The 23,960-nt window shown below is 46.0% G+C and overlaps 1 protein-coding gene across 3 annotated transcripts; it reads left to right on the top strand.

Annotated features, from left to right (window-relative positions):
* Positions 1–865: 865 nt before the first annotated feature.
* Positions 866–22,066, top strand: trak1b (trafficking protein, kinesin binding 1b). 3 transcript variants are annotated; one of them, XM_076986378.1, is made up of 16 exons: positions 866–1,031; positions 2,868–3,062; positions 13,708–13,784; positions 14,232–14,348; positions 14,670–14,764; positions 15,887–15,995; positions 16,687–16,765; positions 17,740–17,870; positions 18,140–18,214; positions 18,473–18,610; positions 18,809–18,885; positions 19,125–19,331; positions 19,695–19,954; positions 20,363–20,650; positions 21,017–21,119; positions 21,223–22,066. In XM_076986378.1, the coding sequence occupies exons 3-16, from the start codon at positions 13,734–13,736 to the stop codon at positions 21,992–21,994; spliced, it is 2,502 nt and encodes an 833-aa protein (XP_076842493.1). In that variant the 5' UTR covers positions 866–1,031; positions 2,868–3,062; positions 13,708–13,733; the 3' UTR covers positions 21,995–22,066. The 3 variants fall into 3 exon arrangements, with proteins under 3 accessions (XP_076842493.1, XP_076842485.1, XP_076842479.1); XM_076986370.1 differs by lacking the exon at positions 866–1,031 and having other exon boundaries at positions 3,023–3,062; positions 13,708–13,797; XM_076986364.1 differs by lacking the exons at positions 866–1,031; positions 2,868–3,062 and adding an exon at positions 10,364–12,574.
* Positions 22,067–23,960: the final 1,894 nt, after the last annotated feature.

The following is a 23,960-nucleotide window of genomic DNA, read 5'->3' as shown; positions in this document are numbered from 1 at the left end:
AGAGAGAGGGGCATGGATTACGGACCAGGTACCTCCAAAGTGTGACGGAGAACCGAGAAGACGTTTTACCGGAGATTTCACGCCTTCTCTCGGAATTGATCAAATCGCTTCCAGATTTTGAGACAACTCCGCAAGCGGTCACCTCGTTGACTTTGGCGAATTAGAGGCATATTCTCAGCAGGGTGCACTAATACCGACCTGGGCATCCTCCACATTTATCCCGTTTCTCCGTTCCTCTCGTCAACGTAACGTCTTCTGTTCGGAGAGAAGCTACCATCACTGGACTCGACGAAACCATTGGACTTTTTGTAAGCGGCTTTCTGTAAGGTTTGACAACCAGAATTGCGAACAGAATATAAATTGCTTACAATACGACAGTCTTGTACAATCATATTGTAAATTCGGGGTTTTATTGCCACGCTGTAAATGGGTTTGTTGACGAAAGGTGAACCGCAGCATTGAGAAGCGGCGTCATGACGCATGGGCAGACCCAGAAATGATGGCCAACCAACCGCACCAGCATGATGAATATCATGATAGTTCAATATTTTGCTGTTGAGTGTATGCATATTATGGAATAAAGCATAATTACTGCTGAATTAGTAACTTGCACCCAGATGTTTCTGTTTACTGTTTACCGAGAGGGTTTGTTTATAGTTAAGGAACTGCGAGAAATGTTTAAGGTCTACCAGAAGTGTACAAATATGGTTGTAAAACGACTTTAACGTAAAATCTAATTGCTGGTACCTATTTAGTCAACGGTATGTTCTCTCTCTCTCTCTCTCTCTCTCTCTCTCTCTCTCTCTCTCTCTCTCTTTCTCTCAGGTATCAGGAGGGGTGGTATTCTATGGCAGGTACTCTGTGAGAAGCTGCCAAGCTGGACCAGTTGGATTCTGAGCGGTCGCAAGCATCTCCAGCTGAACCCGTGCACACTGGCCCCTTACTGGAGGAGCAGTATGTAGGCAAAGGAACCATAGAAGCTTCAGCCCTGCCTCCACACACTAGTTACCGGGACGCTGAAACCATCACAGGTGTGTGTTGTAGTGTAACCATACACGCAATAACACTTTACACACTAACATACTGCAGCAAAGCTGACCAAATGCAGTTTCTACCAGCCATAACCTTCTGATTTTAGTCATTTGGTCTATTCTGTTGTATTCTATTCACCAGAATTTCAACTTCGATATCAATACCATATGTAGCATCACAACCAGAGTTATCAATACCAAAATGATACCTTGGCATAAAAACCCACAAAAATTGTCTGAACATAAATTGTTTATTGGATTGAACACAAACGTCTTGCTGCAAATTTGCTCAACAGAACCTTGCCAAATAAAGCAAGTAAAATGACTATATAAAGGACAAAATAAATGTCTTCATCTGAAATTACATTAGGAAGTTTCTTTTTCTGTTTAAGGTCCAGTGTGTCTATGTGGGCTTCTGTCTTATTCTCCCTGGACTGCTGTGTTTAGCCTGGGTGTCTCTGGAGTCAGCCATATTTTCTGTGTCTGTTTAACAGATATGTAATGGTGACTTGACTGTATGAAGTTACATTATGAGCTCATATAGCAAAGATGAATTATCAGCTTATCTGAAAAACTGCTAAATCCTCAATGGAACATTTCGGCATTCACTTAAGAAATTTCCACTGTAACCCTTTCCTGTGCTTCTCTGTTGTCTTTTCAGCTCCTTGTAGAGGTCAGAGTACTTTTTGGTCACATGATTAGCCATGTTGCTTGTCTTGCCCGAATTGCAGTGGAGATATTTAGAGCTCCTCCTACAAACAAATCCATACTGGTTTTGTCTTATCTGTTGGCAGGCTGTCTTCATCAGCGATAAAGACTTGACTCCTTGATCCTGTTTTTGCTGCAACTTGTGGACGAGACAGAATGTCTTTAGTTTTTTTGTCATAGCCGTGCTACTTGGCTAGCTAGGTTACTGTCCTCTCATTGCTCGAGCCAGATGACCTACTGATTTAGCTCCTCTTGCTATATTCTGTATCGGATGCAAGAAATTTTATAGAATCAAATTGATACCTTTTGCAACTCTAATTATATTCTATGTCGGCAAAGTCTGTACGATTAATCAGTGAATGGAAGTTATCCAATTTTAACCTTACATATGTTACGTTAATCTTGTTCACTGTGAGTTTGATTCAGGAGCTCTGTCATTCTGTTCACTAGTTAGGCTGATGAGTGTGGTGAGCCTCATTTTCATTGGTTTGTACCTCCAAAGTCTGCTGTTATTGTATGGTGGATGTCTCTGTGATGTTTAGCACATATCTAAACATCAATTTAATGCTATTAAATTATTTTGCAGTGCCTTTTGTTTCAAAACATACCTCTAGGGGGTGCTCTCTCCTATTGTATAAATTAAGTCCCTGACTGCAGTGCTGCACGAGAGATAGACAAACCTTTGCTGTTACGTGATATTTGTCACGTACTATCTTACTGCTTAGTTGGAAAAATGTTTGAAACCAGATTGAAACATGAGACTCCCCTCCCCCATTTAGTGGTTTTGCTCCCTCTACTTCTCACTCACTCCCCATCTTGTTACCGTTGTCCCCTATTCCCACTGCTGCTTCCTGCTCTCTCTCTCTCCTCATCTCTCTCTCTCTCTCTCTCTCTCGCTCTCATCCTGATTTCTCTCTCTATCCTTGTGTCTCCCTCATTCTCTTCATCCTTCTGGTTCTGTCTCTTCCTGTTCCCCCAATTCTCTCACACCCTTTCTTTCACACCCCTTCTTCTCTGTTTCTCATTTTTGTCTCTCTCCTTCTCCCTTGCTCTCATTCACTCTCTCTCTCTCACTTCCTTTCCTGCCTTGCACACACACACTTCACCTCTTTCTCTCTCTCTCTGCAGATGTGTGTAACAGCACCGAGCTCCCTGAGGTGGAGATTATCAGTCTTCTGGAGGAAGACCTCCCCATCTACAGGCTGAGGGCGGACTGCGTGTACGGCTATGACCACGACGACTGGCTACACACGCCTATCATTGCTCCAGACACGCACATCGACCTGACCTCTGAGCAGATCGAGGAGACCCTCAACTACTTCTGTAAGTGACTGACGTGCGTTCACACGAGGAGCATGTGTGCGTTTAAATTACCTGGCTTTCTGTCACATTGTCACATCTCTGTCTGGTTTTGTCATTTAAGACGCCAGGATTGAAGCTCCTTTTTTAAGCTGATCTAAAATCAGCTTGTCCCACATGCATGGTGTTCGCAATCACAGTTAGAAAGCACTAAAATGGTCTTAGATCAGAGGGTAATGGTCTTTTCTCCTTGAGTTCTCTCTGAGAGGAGGATTTTGGTCTGTCTTGTCTTGGTGTGGAGTTACAGAAACTGGGTGCGTGGGGGTTGTGTGTTTGTTTGTTTCTGAAGGCCTTTTTCACACTTCTAGTTGGGTTCTCTGTGATGAGAGCTAGGTGTAGCATGGAACTGACCAATTATTACATGATGTGAATCCAACTGTGCCACATTTCAAGTGTATTTTTAGATTCGAGGGGTTTTCAAAGATAATCCACGCCGTCACCATGTCTTCCTCCCGCCGGAGGGCCACGGCCTCACGGCTCAACACTCCTCACGTGCTGTTGTCACCAGGCGGTCGATGCTAGTATTGCTTCTCTGACACTTTGAGTGCTCTAACCGCCCCTCATTTACCGTTTACCTCAGGGGCCCAGAGGCATGATTGGATTCGATTGTTGAGTGTAATGAGTTTGGAAACGCTCTATGATGGTGTCTGTTGGCATTGGCAATGTCCTAACCACCTAAAATGTAAAGTGAAATAAAGTGAAAGTAAATGGTATGATGTAAGGAGAGAGGGACACGCATGTTGACGTGAAGGACACGTTGATGTGAAGCGTGAGGGACACACATGTTGACGTGAAGGACACGTTGATGTGAAGCGTGAGGGACACACATGTTGACGTAAAGGACATGTTGACGTGAGGGGTGAGGGACACGCATGTTAACGTGAAGGACACGTTAATGTGAGGGGAGAGGGACACGCATATTGATGTGAAGGACACGTTGATGTGAGGGGAGAGGGACACGCATGTTGACATGAAGGACACGTTGATGTGAAGGACACGTTGATGTGAAGCGTGAGGGACACGCATGTTGACGTGAAGGACACGTTGATGTGAGGGGTGAGAGACACGCATGTTGACGTGAAGGACACATTGATGTGAGGGGAGAGGGACACGCATGTTGACGTGAAGGACACGTTGACGTGAAGGACACGTTGACGTGAGGGGTGAGGGACATGCATGTTGACGTGAAGGACACGTTGATGTGAGGGGTGAGGGACACACATGTTGACGTGAAGGACACATTGATGTGAGGGGAGAGGGACACGCATGTTGATGTGAAGGACACGTTGACGTGAGGGGTGAGGGACACGCATGTTGACGTGAAGGACACGTTGACGTGAGGGGAGAGGGACACGCATGTTGACGTGAAGGACACGTTGATGTGAGGGGAGAGGGACCCGCATGTTGACGTGAAGGACACGTTGATGTGAGGGGAGAGGGACACGCATGTTGACGTGAAGGACATGTTGACGTGAGGGGTGAGGGACATGCATGTTGACGTGAAGGACACGTTGATGTGAAGCGTGAGGGACACGCATGTTGACGTGCAGGACACGTTGACGTGAAGGACACGTTGACGTGAGGGGTGAGGGACACGCATGTTGACGTGAAGGACACGTTGACGTGAGGGGTGAGGGAAACGCATGTTGACGTGAAGGACACGTTGACGTGAGGGGTGAGGGACACGCATGTTGACGTGAAGGACACGTTGATGTGAGGGGAGAGGGACACGCATGTTGACGTGAAGGACACGTTGACGTGGGGGGTGAGGGACATGCATGTTGACGTGAAGGACACGTTGACGTGAAGGACACGTTGACGTGAGGGGTGAGGGACATGCATGTTGACGTGAAGGACACGTTGACGTGAAGGACACGTTGACGTGAGGGACACGCATGTTGACGTGAAGGACACGTTGACGTGAGGGGTGAGGGACATGCATGTTGACGTGAAGGACACGTTGACGTGAAGGACACGTTGACGTGAGGGGTGAGGGACATGCATGTTGACGTGAAGGACACGTTGACGTGAAGGACACGTTGACGTGAGGGGTGAGGGACATGCATGTTGACGTGAAGGACACGTTGACGTGAGGGGTGAGAGACGCATGTTGACGTGAAGGACACGTTGACGTGAGGGGAGAGGGACGCACACATTGATGTGAAGCTTGATTGTCACACGTTGATGTGAGGTGTGAGGGACACGCACGTTGACGTGAGGGCTGACTGATATACGCATGTTGATGTTGGGGATGAGAGACACGCACGTTGACGTGAGGGACACACATGTTTTGGTTGGTCATTGTCTAGGTCAGGTCAGATTACCATATGTGTTGTCATAGTAATATCTTATGGTGTCCGGATTGCGCAGCAGGTATGTCATATATTGCTCTATTATATGAATTCCAGACATATGTGTGTGCGTGTGTGTCATTGTGTGTGCTTGTGTCAGTGTGTGTGTGTGCTTGTGTGTGTGTGTGTGTGTGTGTGTGTGTGTGTGTGTGTGTGTGGGTGGGTGCGTGTGTGTGAGTATGTGTGCTTGTGTGTGTGTGTGGGTGGGTGCGTGTGTGTGTGTGTGTGTGTGTGTGTGTATGGGTGCGTGTGCTTGTGTGCTTGTGTGTGTGTGGATGTGTGTGTGTGTTTGTGTGTGTCCTCCTGCTCTTCCTTCTCATGGTAAATCAGGTTCTGTTCTCTCCACAGTCCCCTGTGCACACTAAGCATATTTGATCTGAGTGCATCTGCTTACATTACAGCGTAAACAACAATGGCTGCTTAGAGTAGGACTGTTATGAAGGGAGATGATCCATCACAATGAATGTGTATGAAGATCTGTCAATATATGATTGACTGGAGATGATCTGTTATAATATATGAATGAATGGAGATGATCTGTTATAATACACGTATGAATGGAGATGATCTGTTATAATACACGTATGAATGGAGATGATTTGTTATAATACACGTATGAATGGAGATGATCTGTTATAATACACGTATGAATGGAGATGATCTGTTATAATACACGTATGAATGGAGATAATGAGAATATGAATGATTGGAGATGAAGAGTAAACATTAATGAAGGTAGTTCCCTTCTATCTTCCTCTAGCTAGTCCTGCACTCTGATCTCGTTATGGTTTCAAACCCCTGATCTCGTTATGGTTTCAACCCCCTGCTTATACACATTACCCCAAAGAAGCAAGTACCCGTCGCTGCAGAAGCAAAAGTCCAGTGGGTGGAGCTAGATCTAGATCCAACTCCTCCCACTGTCCATAGTTTCTTTTGGTCGGTCCAGGGGGTGGGCGGAGCTGCATCTAATCCAACTCCTCCTACGTGTCGCTTACGTTTTCCGACCAGGAAATATAAATCCAATAAATTCACCCTGAAGACTTTTACCGTTTAAAGATCAAAATGTTCTTTAAATGTTATTTAAATAACACAATGCACATTTTTTAAGTTTACAAGAAAATGTAAAAGTGGACAGGAATAATGATCTGTGATTGCCAACATAATAAAGTACAGTACATTTCTTAAATATGTACTATTTCATTTTTTTTACCTTTAATAAAAATTACTTTTTTCGTTAGGACGGTACACTTCAGGTGTGCAGAATGGACAGTGGTATTTACTGCAACATGTAGTGCACTGCACAACTGAATGCGTCTGTCCTTTTTTCAAAACCATGATATGCATCTATAGATGGATGGAAAAATATAAATAGCATTATATAATATTAGTTGTGAAGTTTTTCAGTGAACTGGTTAATGAGAATCATGGCCGTTACATGCACACACTACTGAATAACCCCCCTCGACGTGTCCATGCGGTACCGAACAGCACAACCATTACACATTATAATTAATTTAACAGTTTATGTCCAATATGAAGAACACAACATACATAAGTATTTAATACATCTGTACTCTGTTTAACTAACCGCTCGTCTTCTAACATCAGTTTTTACCGTGACTTACTTAGACACCTAGATTAGATAAACTTAACAGTGTTCGTGTAAACAGAAACAGTCAGATTTTGTACGATGACTAAAGGAAACTAGTTACTAGCATTAGCAAGATGAAAACTGGTTTATTATGAACTAACTTTCACATTCGTGATTGTTCACAAATGAACGGCAAGTGAGTAAATAAGAATAGCAATTTAGGATGTTGAGCGGGGGGGGGGGGGGGGGGGGGGGGGTAGCGAATGTGAGTTGTTGAGCATGGGGGGGGGGGGGGGGGGGTGCGTGTAACGATTGTTGAGCAGCCGAGGGGGCACCATGTAGCGATTGTTGTAAAATAAATGGGTCTTATTTTTTACATTGAGGGGGCGGGACACCTCGCCTGAGGGGGCGACGCCCCCATGGCTTCAGGCTCGACAGAAGCTGAAACAACTGAAAATCTAATACCAAAGAGGGGCACATCAGTTGTGTGAAATTACTTTGGCTTTTAAAAAGATGCTGCTCAATGTCAGGTACTGTGTTAGGCTGGAAACATACTGGAAACATACTTGCTGTTTGCCCATAGGCCCTTTTCACACTTCCGCATTTTTTCTTCCGGAAGCTCTCGTTGCAGGGTAAAGTTACTTCCGTTACACATTAAACAATGGCAGAGTCCAATAACAAGAGCTTTTGCAGTGCACCAGGCTGCTCGATCTCGAAGCAAAAACAGTCGTATCTCAGTTTCTATGGTTTTCCGGCTGACGACGAGCAGAAAAGAAAATGGGTTTGTGCAATTAGGAGGGATGAAGGGGAAAACTTTGTGATACGGAGCATCTTTGTGTGTAGCCAGCATTTCACTGCTGCAGACTACATAGCAGGAAGCTCGCGGCTAAAAGTTGGTGCTGTTCCCTGTTACTGTTCCCAGTACTGTTACTGTCCCCGGTACTGTTACTGTTCCCAGTACTGTTACTGTCCCCGGTACTGTTACTGTTCCCAGCCGGTTTCAGTGGAACAGTTGCTGTCCGCGTTTGAAAGATCAAGCTCTCGGCTGGGAGTACACGTACGTCCCCTAGCATCTAGCTGTTACCCGCTAGCATCTAGCCCCGGTTCGCTAGCTTCTAGCCCCGGTCCGATAGCATCTAGCCCCGGTCCGCTAGCTTTTAGCTCCGGTCCGCTAGCTTTTAGCTCCGGTTCGCTAGCTTTTAGCTCCGGTTCGCTAGCTTTTAGCTCCGGTTCGCTAGCTTCTAGCCGTCATCCGATAGCTTCTAGCCCCGGTTCGGTAGCTTCTAGCCCCGGTTCGGTAGCTTCTAGCCGTCATCCGATAGCTTCTAGCCCTGGTTCGGTAGCTTCTAGCCGTGATCCGATAGCTTCTAGCCCCGGTTCGCTAGCATCTAGCCCCGGTTCGCTAGCATCTAGCCCCGGTTCGCTAGCTTCTAGCCCCGGTTCGCTAGCTTCTAGCCCCGGTTCACTAGCTTCTATCCGTGATCCGATAGCTTCTAGCCCCGGTTCGCTAGCTTCTAGCCATGATCCGATAGCTTCTATCCGTGATCCGATAGCTTCTAGCCCCGGTTCGCTAGCTTCTAGCCGTGATCCGATAGCATCTAGCTAGAAAAGAGCAAGCTCTCGGCTGGCAGTACACCACGAACATCTACTAGTCGAGAGTTTGCTCTTTCAAATGCGGACAGCAACTGTTCCACTGAAACGGCTCTGAAACTAGTTGTGATCCGCTAGCATCCAGCTCTGCTCGGTAGCATCCAGCTCTGACCATCACTTTGCTGTCGACTATATTGGACACTGAATAAACAATAACACGTAATAACTTGGTGTGTCATGAACTTTATTGATACTGATGTAAACCAAACAATCAATAGCTGACGTCCCTTGGCTTGCTAAAGCTGGGCGTACGCTGTACAGTATTTTAAATCGTGTACTCAGCTCCAGCTCAAACTGTACGACTAAATCGCAGGGAGAGTCGGCTCGTGGAGCTGCTTCAACAGTGCAATACTCTCACGAGGAGCAATTTGAATTTCAAACATGTTTGATATTCTTGCGACGCTGCGATTTCTGATCGGGAGTTGGTCGTGAGGTGTGAATCGCTCCTCGTTTACCTGTGTAAACTATACGATGCACGACACGCGATTGAGCCGAAACTCAGCCCGATCGCAAAAATAGTCGCACGAGTGAAAAATCGGCTGAAAATGGGCCAAAAATCGCACAGTGTACGCCCAGCTTAACCTAGCTAGATATTGTTAACTAAAGCTGTCAGTATAATATGTATTATTATAATATATAACATAATAATATAGACTGTTTTACCACTCCGTAGGATGACTAATGGAACCAGCTATACCTTAAATAATAGTTAGTTACCTAGCTAGTGCTAGCTGGTGTTAGCTTACCCTGGTATAAGTGAATAAAATATTCTACAAACAATTTGTAGCCTCTATTTAACTTGGAACCGTTCGTTGTTGAATGTTCTCCAACGATACTGGAAACGTATTTAAAATTCAGTCTCGGCAGCGACGACAGGGATGAAGTAAACACACGCTCCATGCTGAGGTGAATTGACAACAACTATCTTCTGCGAGTACCGGAACTTGTTTTACCCGGCGGTGACGTATTTCCGTTTTGTTGTGAAAAGGGCCTATGCGCTCGCGTAGACAACGTTCGCGTACGCGTCGCGTTAACTATAGGCTAAAACATACTTGCTGTTAACTACGCGTACGCGTACGCATCATGGCTGCTTCGCGTATCCTGCGTCGGTTTGGCGCGTAGGTCTTGCACGTCCTCCAAAAGTTAACGCGACGCGTACGCGAGGTGCAATACACACAAAACCGCTAGGGGCAGTGTAGCCGCTAACCAGCATCAAAATGGACACAACGATATCCAACGACACAAATTCGCCATTCTCACCACGTCTTTGATTTAACGGCCTTACATACCACCTACGAAGGGATCGCTGTCGTCGTTTTTTCTGCCGTGACCGTAAAATTACCCAAAGGCTAATCTCCTCGAGTGTTGCCATGTTTGCATCGTTAAAATACCGAAGCCCTTTCTACGTTCTGCCCTCTAGTGGATGCCTCCAGTTTCACGCGTTGCACATAGGCTAGTATGTTCTCAGTAACGTTCACAACGCAGCCGGTTGTGTACACGAACGCATGGGCAAACAGCAAGTATGTTCCAGCCTTATTGGAGGACGTGCAAGACCTACGCGCCAAACCGACGCAGGATACGCGAAGCAGCCATGATGCGTACGCGAACGCGTAGTTAACAGCAAGTATATCTTAGCCTTAAAACGTGCCTTGCTACTGTCGCTACGACGCGAGGAAACACTACAAACCTTCTTCAGCATTTAAAAAAAACACCACAAAGCCTCGTATGATATTTGTAAGGCTAAAATGCCAACGACCAGTGCTCCATCTTCAAATACGCAAAAGTGTTTCTCTGCGCTTATACAGCTTTAGTATGCGGTGAGCAGCGAAATACCGTAAAATCACGCATATAGGCGCAATAAGATTTAAAGCACGGATGAATCGCAAAAGCGCGCATAGCTTGACCGCGGTCCAGCAGACAGGGTTCACTGACCGAACCGTTTGAAAGTGTAACTCCTTATGGATATAATTCGAAGCGGCACGCTGAAATAACTCGGGAAGTAACGGAGGTCATAGTGAAAGATGATGTCCATTAATATAGTGAACAAGCCCGGCTTCATGGCTTTGTTAAACACACTGAATATGCGCTACCAAATGCCCTCACGCACATATTTTAGCCAAGTTGCTATACCCGCAGGGTTGCCAACTCTCACGCATTGAGCGTCTTGGACTAAAAAGTTACTAGTTCGCTCTGGCGCCAACCACAGGCGATCGATCGATCACGATATAATAATAATACTTAAATTTAGTCCATTTTTACCCCCCCCAATAACAAATTACGTTCGCCACCCACTCCAGGTTCAAGTCTCACTCCAAGCGATCTTGAAAACTTGCCAACCCTGAATCTGAGCTGTATAAGAAATGCCGAAACAGAGTTTCCTGAAAACAGTGGGAAAATATCGCGATTTTAAATCGCAATCGCAATTTATAGATAAAAAATTGCAATTAGATTATTTTCCAAAATCGTTCAGCCTTAGTCAGTTGTAGGCATCAGTGAAGCCAGAACCATGATCATCCTCTTCCTCATGACGCAAACGCAACCACGGAAATAGATTTCAACCCACTGCTGAGTGTGTGTGTGTGTGTGAGACATTCTGTTTCCAGTCTGTTTTCTTATGTTGTGTGAAGCGTGTGGTCATGTGACTACATGGAAGGAGGTTGGCCTTCGTCAGCTGCCCCCCAGGTCCTAGTGCAGCCCATCTAGCTGTGTGATGGGACGCTCGAGAGGTGTAGAGATGTTAAAAAAAGATGTGGGGCAGTCATGGCCTGGTGGTAGGGAACTGGTCTTGTGACCAGAGGGCCGTGGGTTCAATTCCCAGACCTGAGGCCATGACTGAGGTGCCCTTGAGCAAGGCACCTAACCCCAACTGCTCCCCGGGCACCGGGCTAGGGCTGCCCATCGCTCTGGGCACGTGTGATCCACAGCCCCCTAGTAATCACTAGTGTGTGTGTGTGTTCTAACTGCACAGATGGGTTAAAAGCGGAGGACAAATTTCGATTGGGGTGTAAAAATCACAATTGACAAAATATGGCACATTTTATTTTAAAGAAATTTGTAACCAGTGAGAGCCTGTAACCGAATTAAGGAATTGCTTAGTTTGAATTCACTGACTTGGTTTGAATTCACTTATTTATGCTACAAAACTAACTGTACTAAAGACATTGTTGTGGATTTATGTCTTTGTTTTGATAGACTGGATCCACATTCAAGCTAATAGATTGAGATCATGTGACGTCTTTGTTAATGAGCTGAGGCTCATCTTATGATTGTATTAAGTCTGGTGATCAGGTTTAAATCTTGTCCTCCTTCCCTGCGAGTAGGAGGTGGTCCTTTTCCGAGTAGAGGCGTAATGTTCTCTACGAGAGGCCGGTGACTGGCATCTGCGATTGGACAGTGCCCTCGCACAACAAGTTCTGCTTTTGAAGTCATAAAAAAGATAGATATAAAAAAAAGATTAAAGGAAAATCTCTCACATGTGTGTCTCACTGTCTTCTGTGCTTCTGTCTCTTTCTGTCTCTGTCTGTATCTCTCTCTCTGCCTCTCTCTGTCTCTCTCTCTTCCTCTCCTTCTCTGTCCCTCCTCCCAGCATCACTCTACTGCTGTGTTTGTTTCTCTCTCTCTCTCTCTCTCTCTCTCTCTCTCTCTCTCTCTCTCTCTCTCTCTCTCTCTGTGCCTTGGTTGCAATAGCAGTCTGGTAGCGTTGACTTGCAGCGTTGCTGGCATATCCTTAGCTACCTCCCGCTCTTGTAGCATGACGACCGAGGGCTCCGGCCCTCTTTCACCACGGCAACCAGGCAGGATGGGGCAAGAGAGAGGGAGGAGGCACGTGAGCGTTGGGAGTGACCGCTCTGAGCCGGAGCGTCTCTGTGAGCAGAGCGGCAACGGTAATGTCTGCGTGTGTTTAGATATAGTCTGGGGTTATTTGAGGACCTCTTCAAGCTTATTAAAAGTGTTTGTGGTGAATATTTATTGCATTTGGCCTAAGCAGTAATATAGTGTGTGCTGTGTGTAGGCTGGTGTCTGAGTTCTGAGCTGACTGGGTTGTCGGTCTCTTTCGCGTCTAGTCTTCGACTGATGCATGTTGCCTTAGGTCTGACAGACATAAGAACATATACACTGTGTGTGTGTGTGTGTGTACATAGACTGATGTTAAAGCTGCAGCACTGTGCAGTAACCTTAATGTCTTTCCAGTTTCCTTAACCCATTTTACTCACCCAGAGAGTGGAGATAAGTCCAGTATTTGAGACACATGTTTTGCTGGACATTTTGCTTTGACAACGGAAAAGGATACAGACAAAGCCAGTTTTGTTCACGTGTCGCGCTGAAAACCTTCCCACCTGCTCCCAGAGACCTGCACCCTTTGGTTCCTGAGTTTCCCAGCGTCTCCCAGCACCCACATAATGCTGCAGCTTCCTGTTCGTCCCTCACTGTGGACACAATCCCCTCAATAGTGAGGCTCAAAGCACAATTGTTCCCTGTCCTTACACCTTCCTTTGGGTAATAAACACCGTCATATCAGAGGACCAGGAAAAGTGTGTGTTCTGTGTTTGTGAACGAAGGTGATGCGACTGTGATGTGCTTGTGGGATCATGCCTTCTGAAAGGGGTTGTGTGTGTGTGTGTATTCACTATTGTGATGTGTTAGCCGATATGACTTTGTGACTCTGGCTGACTGTGGATGCGAGTTGCTAGGTAACGTCACCATGGTGGCCGTGGTGATGTTGGTGTTAGGAGGATAATGTAATCTGGGGCATAGTGCGTTTCAGCTGACAGGGTACCAGTCTAGCAAATCGGCTCACTGTGGCAGACGCTGAACAACACTGGGATAATTTCATCCTCACTAGTGACATTTTGCACTTTAATTTTACACTTACGTTCATAACGCATTATAACATTCTTTAATGCTCACTGTATTGAACTGCACTGCTTCATACTGATGTAGCTTTGATTTTTGGAAACAGGAGATGAGAAGGTTGTCGTCGCCTGCTCTTTAGTGTGTCCCTCTGTGCTACCCGTAGTGCTATGTGCAGAGAGAGTAGGCCAGATGACTAAGACCTACAATGACATCGACGCCGTCACCAGACTTCTGGAGGAGGTGAGCTGCCATGGTAACCGTCCCCTCCAATCAGATAGCACTTGTTGATGCTGAATTTGTTTGTTTGTTTATATATGATGATTGTTGTTTATTTAATGAGGCAACTTGTGCATGGTTTCTGAGCTGCTGGATGTTGAATAAAGCTTTATTAGAGCATCTAAATGGACAGTAGTTACCTAGAACTGTGTAGTTCAGACGATATCAGTCTCTATTAGTTCTAAAAGCATATGGAAACATTTAAACATACCTCAAACAAGACACACTTCCTAAGTCACTTTTTCTTTCTGACATGATGACTATTAATGCGTTAGATTGTACCGTCTCTAGGGATTGTTGTAATTAATTCCAGGAATGTAATTAATTACTTGTACAGTAATTCCAGTAATGTAATTAACTACTTGTACATCCACCCCCCGCAGTGAGTCTAAATTTGCATGATCCGTACAGAAAGAGCGAGACCTGGAGCTGGCGGCCCGGATTGGCCAGTCCCTCCTGAAGAAGAACCGGGTCCTGACCGAGCAGAACGAATACCTGGAGGAGCAGGTGGACAGCATCAGAGAGGAGGTGAGGCGGGCTGGCCAATCACAATCCAGCGCTCCCTGAAACGGGGAGGCGGCCTTCTCCTGGCTGCAGTAGGCATTGGGTCAGGATCAAATAGTGCTAAAACATTGGATTGAGTGAATCAGTGGCGTTGTTAACTGATTATTATAAATCTTGTCTAGCATGATAATAAGACATTTATTGTTTAGAGTAAAACAAGACCTGATAACCTTATTATTGATATTGGTTTTTACTATATTAAACATATTTGCATTCTACCCCTCTCTCTCTCTCCTCTCTCTCCTTCTCTCTCTCTCTCTCTCTCTCTCTTTTTCTCTCTATCAGGTTACTCAGTTACATCATGAGCTGAACCTAAAGGATGAACTTCTGCAGATCTACACCAGCGCAGTGGAAGAGAGCGAGGAGGAGACATCTCCCACGTCAGTCTGATCTCCTTCCCATAATGCCCACATCTTCCCATAATGCCCTCATCTTCCCATAATGTTTTTGTCTTTTGAGCTTCCCAGTTGTGGCATTTACATTTAGGGCATTTAGCAGACGCTCTTATCCAGAGAGAATTACAAAGTGCTTTGCCATCTGCTCACAGAATTTATCCTAGATAGTACAGTGAGTCTTCAGTCTACTTTTGAAGACCGCAAGGTCTGAACAGCCAGTGGAAGATCACCCCACAATCTTGGAGCCAGGACAGAGAATAGTCTTGTGGAGAATTTTAAGCATGGTGTTTCAAGCCGAGGTACGGATCCGGCATTGACCATGGTCATCATGTAGGGAGGGGTTGGTCCATTTTTGGTTTTGTAGGCAAGCATCGAGGTTTTAGATCTGATGTATGCAGCTACTGGAAGCCATTGAAGAGGATGCAGCGATGGGAAGACATGCAAGTAGTGAGCTGCAGTAGTCAAGCATTATGAAGCATTCTTCAGTCTGCGTTTCAGCAGTTGCTTGCTTTGGTAGATCCCACAGTTCATTGCGGTGGCATAACGCAAACTGGGCTAGCAAGGTGCTCATGTTTACATTCCTAAAAATGTTTAGCAAGAAGCCTAACCAAACGGTCCAGGCCTGTACAAATGCAGGTTAGTCCAGTGGTCCTCAGGGATCCTTGATAGCCTTCGCCAGGTGTACGGGGAGCTGGATCACATCTAAAACCTGGCCTGGATGAGGTACTCCTCAGGACTGGGTCGAGAACCTCTAGGTTCATCAGCTAGTCCCTGTCGTCTGCTCTAGCCCTGCCGTTATAATAAGAGCTGGTCAGAAGTTGTTTTAGTAGATTTTTATTATTATTGTTGATAGTGGTGGTGTTGTTCAAGTGAACAGTCAGTGATATAATCACACTTTAAAATGTTTGCAAACTGTTTATGAACAATTTTTAAAAGGTGAGTGGATGTGGATTAATGAGAAAAAGGTGTAATATGTGTAGTCAGTGTTCACTGTAAATTCTGTGAGATTGTATGCAGTACTGTCCAGTTTTGCTCAATGCAGGGTGATAAAATTAGGCTATAAATTAAACTGAAATTTTAATTGCTAAGTTGTGTTTCCTGGGTCAGGGGTCAGCACAGCGGGGTAACAGTAGCAGCGGTGAGTGGATCCTCCGTCAGCGTCCTGCAAAGGAAACTCAGAGACCTGGAGGAGGAGAACATCTCTCTCAGATCAGAGGTATACACACATACACACATATATACACACACACACACACACACACACACACACCCACACCCACACCCTCAGCATTCTGCAGAGGAAACTCAGAGACCTTGAGGGGAACCTCTCTCTTAGATCAGAGGTACACACGCACACACACATACACACACGCTTACACACACACATACACACACACACACACACACACACACACACACACACACACACACACACACACACACACACACACACACACACACACGCATACACACACACACACACACACACACACACCCACACCCTCAGCATTCTGCAGAGGAAACTCCGAGACCTTGAGGGGAACCTCTCTCTCAGATCAGAGGTACACACACACACACACACACACACACACACACACACACACACACACACACACACACACACACACACACACACTCTGTAGAGGAAACTCCGAGACCTTGAGGGGAACCTATCTCTCGGATTACAGGTGATTCAGTGATCTTTTCTTTTTTAACAGGGTGATCTGAAAAGATGGTCTGTCATGATAACAATAAACCCTAAGGGGCCATAATATTTCACATCTATTGTTTTACCTGTTCTAGCAGGCTTAAATATCCTCAAGTAATCCTTACTATTGAGTGTGTGTGTGTGTGTGTGTGTATGTGTGTGTGTGTGTGCGTGTGCGTGCGTGTGTGTGCGCGTGCAGGCGAGCCATCTTAGGTCAGAGACGGAGACGTATGAGGAGAAAGAACAGCAGCTGGTTAATGACTGCGTGAAGGAACTCAGTGAGTTGAGAGGCACTTTGCACACACAGTTAGGCCCATAAATATTTGGACCGTGACACAATCTGACTTTCAGGTTTAAAACATTACACCTTAGGAAATGTTTAGGAATTGCAACTACAGAGCCTCATTTCAGGGAGTCAGAAGACAGTGATCTGGAGAGCTACTCCATGGGCTGTGTGGGCTCTTCTCGTTAACCCATCATCAGTTAAGCAGGGAACATGTCTGGAGTTAATTCCATGTGTGGCATTTGCATTTGGAATTTATGAACCTACAAGTTGCTGTGAAGCCACAAGATGCGGTCAAAGGAGGTCTCAATGGAAGTGAAGCACACCATCATTAAAAAAGAAAAGAAGAAGAAAAGAAGAAAAAGATCCATCAGAGAGATGGCGGGAATGTTTGGTGTGGCCAAGTTAACAGTTTTGTACATTCTGGGGGAAAATGGTGCAGTGGTGAGCTCAGGAGCACCGATAAACCTGGAAGTCCACGGAAGACTACAGTAAAGGATCTTTTTTTTTTTAAAGAAAACCCCCTTCACAACATCCACCCAAAGAACACTCTCTAGACTTCAGATATGTAAAGAAAGATGTCAGACAGTCATTGCCTGCGAAGGATTCTTAACACAGTATTAAAATGACCATTTAGTATAATTTAATTAATTTTCCCAATCATTGTTGAGCCCCTGAAATGAGGAGGCTTTGTATAAAAATGGTTGCAAATCCTAATTGTTTCCTAAGATAGTTTTGTTCAACCCCTTGAATTAAACCAGAAAGTCGACACTTCAAATGCATCTCAGTTGTTGATTTCAAATCCAATATGATGGCACGCTGAGCCAAAATCATGAAGATTGAGTCACTGTCCAAATATTCATGGGCCTAACTGTATATACAGTATCTTTAGTTTGCTGTTTAATACAACTGCAATATTCTCTCTCTCTACCTTTCTGCTTCGACCTCTCCTCCCCCATTACACCCCAGAGCAGTCCAGTCTCCAGATCTCCACCATAGCAGAGGAGCTGGCCAGAAAAACCGAGGATGCATCTCGTCAGCAGGAGGAGATCACACATTTACTCTCGCAGATAGTGGACCTGCAGAAAAAGGCCAAGACTGTGAGTGAATGAATTCAGAGTGTGTGTGTGTGTGTGTGTGTGTGTGTGTGTGTGTGTGTGTGTGTGTGTGTGTGTGTGTGTGTGTGTGTGAGAGAGAGAGTGTTCACACATCTGGAAGCCTCATCATCTTATCATCATAGGCTGGAGTGTATCAAGTGCATCACACATTTTCTCAGACAGATAATGGACCTACAAAAAAAATCCAAAACTGTGAGAAGGAAGCAAATTAAATTCACAGAGTTGTGTGTGTGTGTGTGTGTGTTTTGCAGTGTGCACTGGAGAATGAGGAGCTCTCTCAGCATCTCCTAGCTGCTAAGGATGCCCAGAGACAACTCACAGCTGAGGTACTGCACCTGTTTGACCTCACAAGCACATATTCGGTGATCTTTTGACCTTTTGACCTTCTGCGCAGCACTGAGGGACTAACCACTAAGCCACAGGTCCATGTGCCCTAAATATTGATGAGATGTTGATGAGGTGCTAAATGTTGGATACTCCTCTGAAACGCCTGATGGTATCACGGTGGAATGATGTTTGCTGAACGTTGTTTATTTCATACATCTGCAAAAAGCCTCTGGTCTTATTTCCAACCACACACGCAGCTCCAGGAGCTGGAGGAGAAGTATCTGGAGTGTATCGAGATGCTGCATGAAGCCCAGGAAGAGCTGAAGAACCTGAGGAACAGGACTGTGTCCTCTGGAACACCACGGCGCTACAATCCTCTTGGACTGTTTCCAATGGTGAACGCACATATGGAGACATGCACATATATTCACACGCACACACACACCGCTTGAAATCTTTATTTTTGGCACTCTATTTTTGGTAACATATGTGTTTATGTTTGTGTGTCCATGTATTTGTCTTTGTGTCCCCTCCCTGTGTGTGTGTGTGTGTGTGTGTGTGTGTGTGTGTGTGTGTGTGTGTGTGTGTGGTAGGACTCGCTGGCGGCTGAAATTGAGGGCTCCATGAGGAAGGAGCTGAATCAGGATTGTCCTGAACTGGAGGAGCAGAAGTATGAGCCCTTAGTACCCCACACTCCCCCTGTTCCTGAATGCTTTGTCAGTTGCTTTTAACCTGGCTCTAAGGATGTTGCTCTATTTCCCCACTAACAGAGACTGTAACACAACACTTTTAATTTAAAATATTCTAGTTTTAATTGGCAGGCTAGATCAGAACCGTTGGAGTCTTATTTTTACACCCTTTCATTAGATGATACTGGTGTTTATTGCTGTGTTCTGTATGTGTTTACAGGGTCCGTCATAAACGTGTGTTTGAGACAGTTAAAAACATTAACCAATCAGTCAGACAGCGCTCGCCAGCTCCGCCTCCTGCTAATATTCCAGGGTCCAATCAGATGCTCTCCTCTTTAAGCCCTGCCCCCTCTGAGAGCAGTGGCTTCAACATATCAACCCTTGACAACCGTGCTCAAAGCATTCTCCTGGAGTCAACAGACAGCAGGTACATGTTCAACACAGTGTTCGACTCTAGGGCCATTAATCAGATTTTAATAGCTAAACTCTTACATAATTACAGTGTAAATTATGCTATAGTTTGAGTCGTATACAGCAGTCTTGTTAACAATGTTTGTGGCGCTAATTTTAATAACATCCTCATGACGTCGTCCTCTCATTTTGACCCCAGACCTTCTCCATCCTGAGAGATGTTTTTATTTCGCAGCTATGTTTCACTAACAGTCTGCATAGCTGTAGTCATCATTAACTACAACGTCATCATTAAGACATTAAGACGTTCTTCCTGCCCACTGCGTTGTGGCGACCGATGTTTCTGCGTGTGTGACTGTGATTCCCGTTCTGCTGCTAGTGAGGACCTGGAGAAGCGGCCCGGCTCGGAGGACCTGAAGCTGGCCCTGCGGAGACTGTCGCTACGGAGGCAGAACTGCCTGAGCGAGCGACGTTTCTTCGAGGAGGAGCGGGAGAGGCGGCAGAGAGATCCCCCGGGGGTCCGGGACGGGGGGCGCCACGCCCGAGCCCTCGTGCCCACCGAAAGCATCATGTCCCTGGGCTCGTGGGCCAGCCGCCCCTATCTGCCCGACAAGCTCCAGATCGTCAAACCAATAGAAGGTGACACGAAAACCCATCCCTGGCCACGCCCCTGCTGCTATGCCAGGACCATTAGTAATATTTTTATTATTATGTTTTTGCTAAATGAAATGTCCTCAGATGTGGTACCTGTTATTTGTTTACATTGTATACTGCTACCTGCTGGTGAAAGGAAGTAATGCAGTTCAAGCAATATAATGCAATACAAAAACATTTGTACAGTTACCACAGTGATCTTTATATGTATTGTAATGTTGTAATGTTGATAATACATAATATTGTATATGGAGCACTATTATTATAAGCTGTTTGTTTTCTCTCTCTTTCTCTGTCTGTCTGTCTGTCTTTCTCTCTGTCTGTCTGTCTGTCTGTCTCTCTCTCTCTCTCTCTCTCTCTCTCTCTCTCTCTCTCTCTCTCTCTCTCTCTCAGGTTCTGCTACTCTTCTGCATTGGCAGGAGTTAGCCCAGCCTAACCTGGGCGGTATTCTGGACGCGCGGCCCGGTGTGGTCCCTAAGGGCTTCCGTCCGCTGGAGCTGGAGCTGGAGGAAGTCTACCACTACGCCGACTACGAGGAGGATGAACCGGGAGAGCAGTACTTTCAGAACCTCCCTACCACCGCCACACCCAATCACAGCGTGCCTGCCAGCGTTAGCCACGCCTCCTCGGCCTCTCCCTCCCCCTGCCTCAGCACAAGTCACGCCTCCATGGAATTTACAGGTGATGTTGTTCCACCTGTTCACACAGATTATAGTATAGATTATACTACATTATAATTATAATGTAGCCTCACCAGGCTTGCCCGCCATGCTAAGCTAATAGCCTACCTTAATGGCTGACTGAAGAGCACTGAACATCTGTGAAATCCTTAATTTTCTCGCGTAGTCATGTGCTGAAACATCCAGGCCACAAGGTGTTGGTATAATGTTTTGTAAAGTAAATAAGGATCACTTGGAAATGAACATATTGCTCCTTTAAAGCACAGATATGTATGTAAACTATACACAAAAAGAGAATTAGGTGCAGTCTGATCCAGTTATTTTAATGAAGGCTGAATATGAACTGCTACATTTGCTTGTGTTGCAGCGTTCTACCCGGGTAAGTGCATGGCCCACACGAGCTCCACCTACACCTTCACGACCTGTAAGATCCTCCACCCATCTGACGAGCTGACCAGAGTAACACCAAGGTGAGACCACCTCTCCACCCTTCTGGTTCTATAAGGAACCTAGAGTCCTTATCTCTGCTGGGTTTCTGTTGTTTTCATGCCGCACTCTTTTCTCCACGCCCAGTCTGAATCCTGCCCCCATGTCATCTTGTGTGATGTCGCCGAGCCGCCGCCCCACCCCCGTGGCCACGCCCTGCACCCCGCGACGCCTGAGCCTTTCCCAGTCTCAGTCCTTCACAAACCTGCGGGACTCCACCAAGACCTTCAGCACCTCCCTGGGGTTGGTGCGCCTCCTACAGGAGCGGGGCATCTCCGCGGCCGTCTACCAGCCGCAGAGTTGGGACAGGGCGAGCGGCGGGGTCCTCCTCTCCACCTCCGTGCTCCCTCGACCCCCTCCGGACCCCCAGAGGCCCTCCACCCCTCCCTGCTCCCCGACCAACTGCACCCCGAGCCCAGCCGGTGCTGCGGCAGACGAGGACGGCGCCTTCTCTTTCAAAAGCCCCTCCTACGAGAACTTCCTGGCCTCGAAGCCAGCGCGCTCCATCCTTAAGGAGGTGGCGGGGGTGTCTGGGGCGCAGGCGAAAGACTGCGAAAGCCAGACGGATGTGAGCGTGTACCATCTGAACCTGGTGGATAAGCTAAAGAGGCTTGGGCTGGCCAGTCCGGGAGCATCTGGAACAAGTGCAGGAGGGACCCGGCGGCCCAGCCCAATTCTGGGGCCTCTTGGTGGGCTGCGCAGGGCGTCGTCTCCCTTCGCTCCCCTGAACGAAGGCCTGAGGCGCAATCGCAGCTACCCAGCTGTGGTGGGAGCCAGCATGGTGATGAAGGGCCCCGGGCCCCAAGAAGAGGAACTGCTTCTACCACCAAAACTTCCCAAGCAGACCAGCCTCAAATAACACACACACACACACACACACACACACACACACACACACACACACACACACACACACACATAAACACAAATACATTATTCTAAATCAAACACAAAAATTAAGCTTTTGTCAATTTATTATATGCACTGAAGCACTTCTGAACTTTTCATACTGCTTCTGGTTATTTTGTCTCTTTCCGATCCTGCCCACTATTCCACCATTGAGCAGCCCAATGATAATTATTTGTAAAATATCTCTGCAAAAGTTCTTCTGGGCAGCCCAAAACACTGGATGTGTTTACCTGTCAGGGTGGCCCATAGAAACACCAACATTAACCCAGACAAAATCAGTTTAAATTATGTATCTCACAGTGCACGTGTGTAACTACAGCAGGCATCCTGCCTAATCTACCTGAACTCTTATACTGGCAATCAGCTCTACTATAACATCAGCCGTCCTGCTGAACAGTGAACAGTGAACATTTAGCGCTTGGGTCGTCATCTTCCATGTTTTCAGTGGAATAAAAGTAGGTCAAGGGTCACCAGTTAACAGTTCGCAGACACTTTTATGCTAACTGGCACCATGGGCTTCTTTTTCACGGTTTGGCACATTAGCATTTTTTTAACCGGAGAGCCACACTACAGAGAGGCCTTCCAAGAATCTGTTGTGGAGTGGAACTGATATGGTGATTGTCAGCGCCTACAAGTCGAGCATTACCCATGAAGACCGTGCACTTTTTGACTCTGCTATACCATTAAAAGTCGGGTATTCTGACTGTTTGTCCTACGTATCGAGCCGTACCAAGGGCACACACCTGACCACGCTGTTAGATCTCACACGTATCCCGAGAGTGTTCAGTTTTTAATTATTCTACTGTTTGTAATGTTAAGTTAAAAAACTTTTCAGGTAGAATTCCCCAAAGTTTGCTATTTTGGCTTTTTTACGTGTTTCTGAAGTGCACATGGATATGAGTTGCCAAAAATGGCTACGTTATTCATCAAGGCTGTTGGACAGTTCACACATGTAGAAGTTGTTTTATGTCCCTTATGTACAGTGCATAAACCCCCCCCCCCCCCCCCCCCCCCTGACTGTTGCTACTCAAATCAGTACAGTGCGACAATGAGGTGCTTAATTCACAACCATGGCCACTACTGAACATCGTGAACTTTATTACAATATAAAATTATTTCTGGGGCAGCTTGACTAAACCTTTCATCTGTTCATTCGATTTCTGAAGGATACACAGGACCCTAGGAATGTGGGTTTGATAAAGATACAGTGTTCGTGAGGAAAGGTCAAAGGTAGAGAGCAGAAAAGTTCTCAGAGCTCTGTCAGACAAATTGAGCGGACATGTCACGCTGGTGACCAGCGTTAAGGGCCTGCTGGCTGAAGGATGGATATTGGCTTAACTGCAGTATGCTGCAGGTTGGTTCTAATGTAATAATGCTGGACGTATTTGAGAAAATGGGAGTTTCAGGTTGTTGATTCCTTGTTAATTCTTCAGCTGAAGTGTAGGGAAAATGTTGGAAGCAGGCAACGTGTCTGACTATTTATTGTTTGTCTGGTAGACCTGACTATATTTATTTAGTCAATAATTCATTTTGTCAAAAGAAAAATGTCAAAAGGTTGCAGGTGTAGCAGGTGTTTTTATAACAGTAATTATTGTTTATACCATATTATTGTCTCCTTGGTTTTAAGTAATATTGAATCGGCCTCGGTTAACTGTAGTGATAGGCAATGCCATCCACTGTAAACGTCTGTCAAACATTAGCAATAAAGCCAAAAACAAACGTGCTAAATCCAGATTGGCCTCTTGTCTGTTATTTCCAAGTCTAGCCACTAGAGGGTGCTGCTTGTTTTATTTACTCTTGCATATCCTGACTGATTTTGTTCACTGGGGTCGGTGATATTCTGTAGCATTGGGGGCACACAGTCTACTACACTATCGTGTCCATTGGAAAGGTTATCGGCCAGACACGCAGATGGA

The sequence above is a fragment of the Brachyhypopomus gauderio genome, chromosome 2 (genome assembly GCF_052324685.1).
Source record: "Brachyhypopomus gauderio isolate BG-103 chromosome 2, BGAUD_0.2, whole genome shotgun sequence".
NCBI classification, from domain to species: Eukaryota; Metazoa; Chordata; class Actinopteri; order Gymnotiformes; family Hypopomidae; genus Brachyhypopomus; species Brachyhypopomus gauderio.
This window is presented reverse-complemented; position numbering and strand designations above follow the sequence as displayed.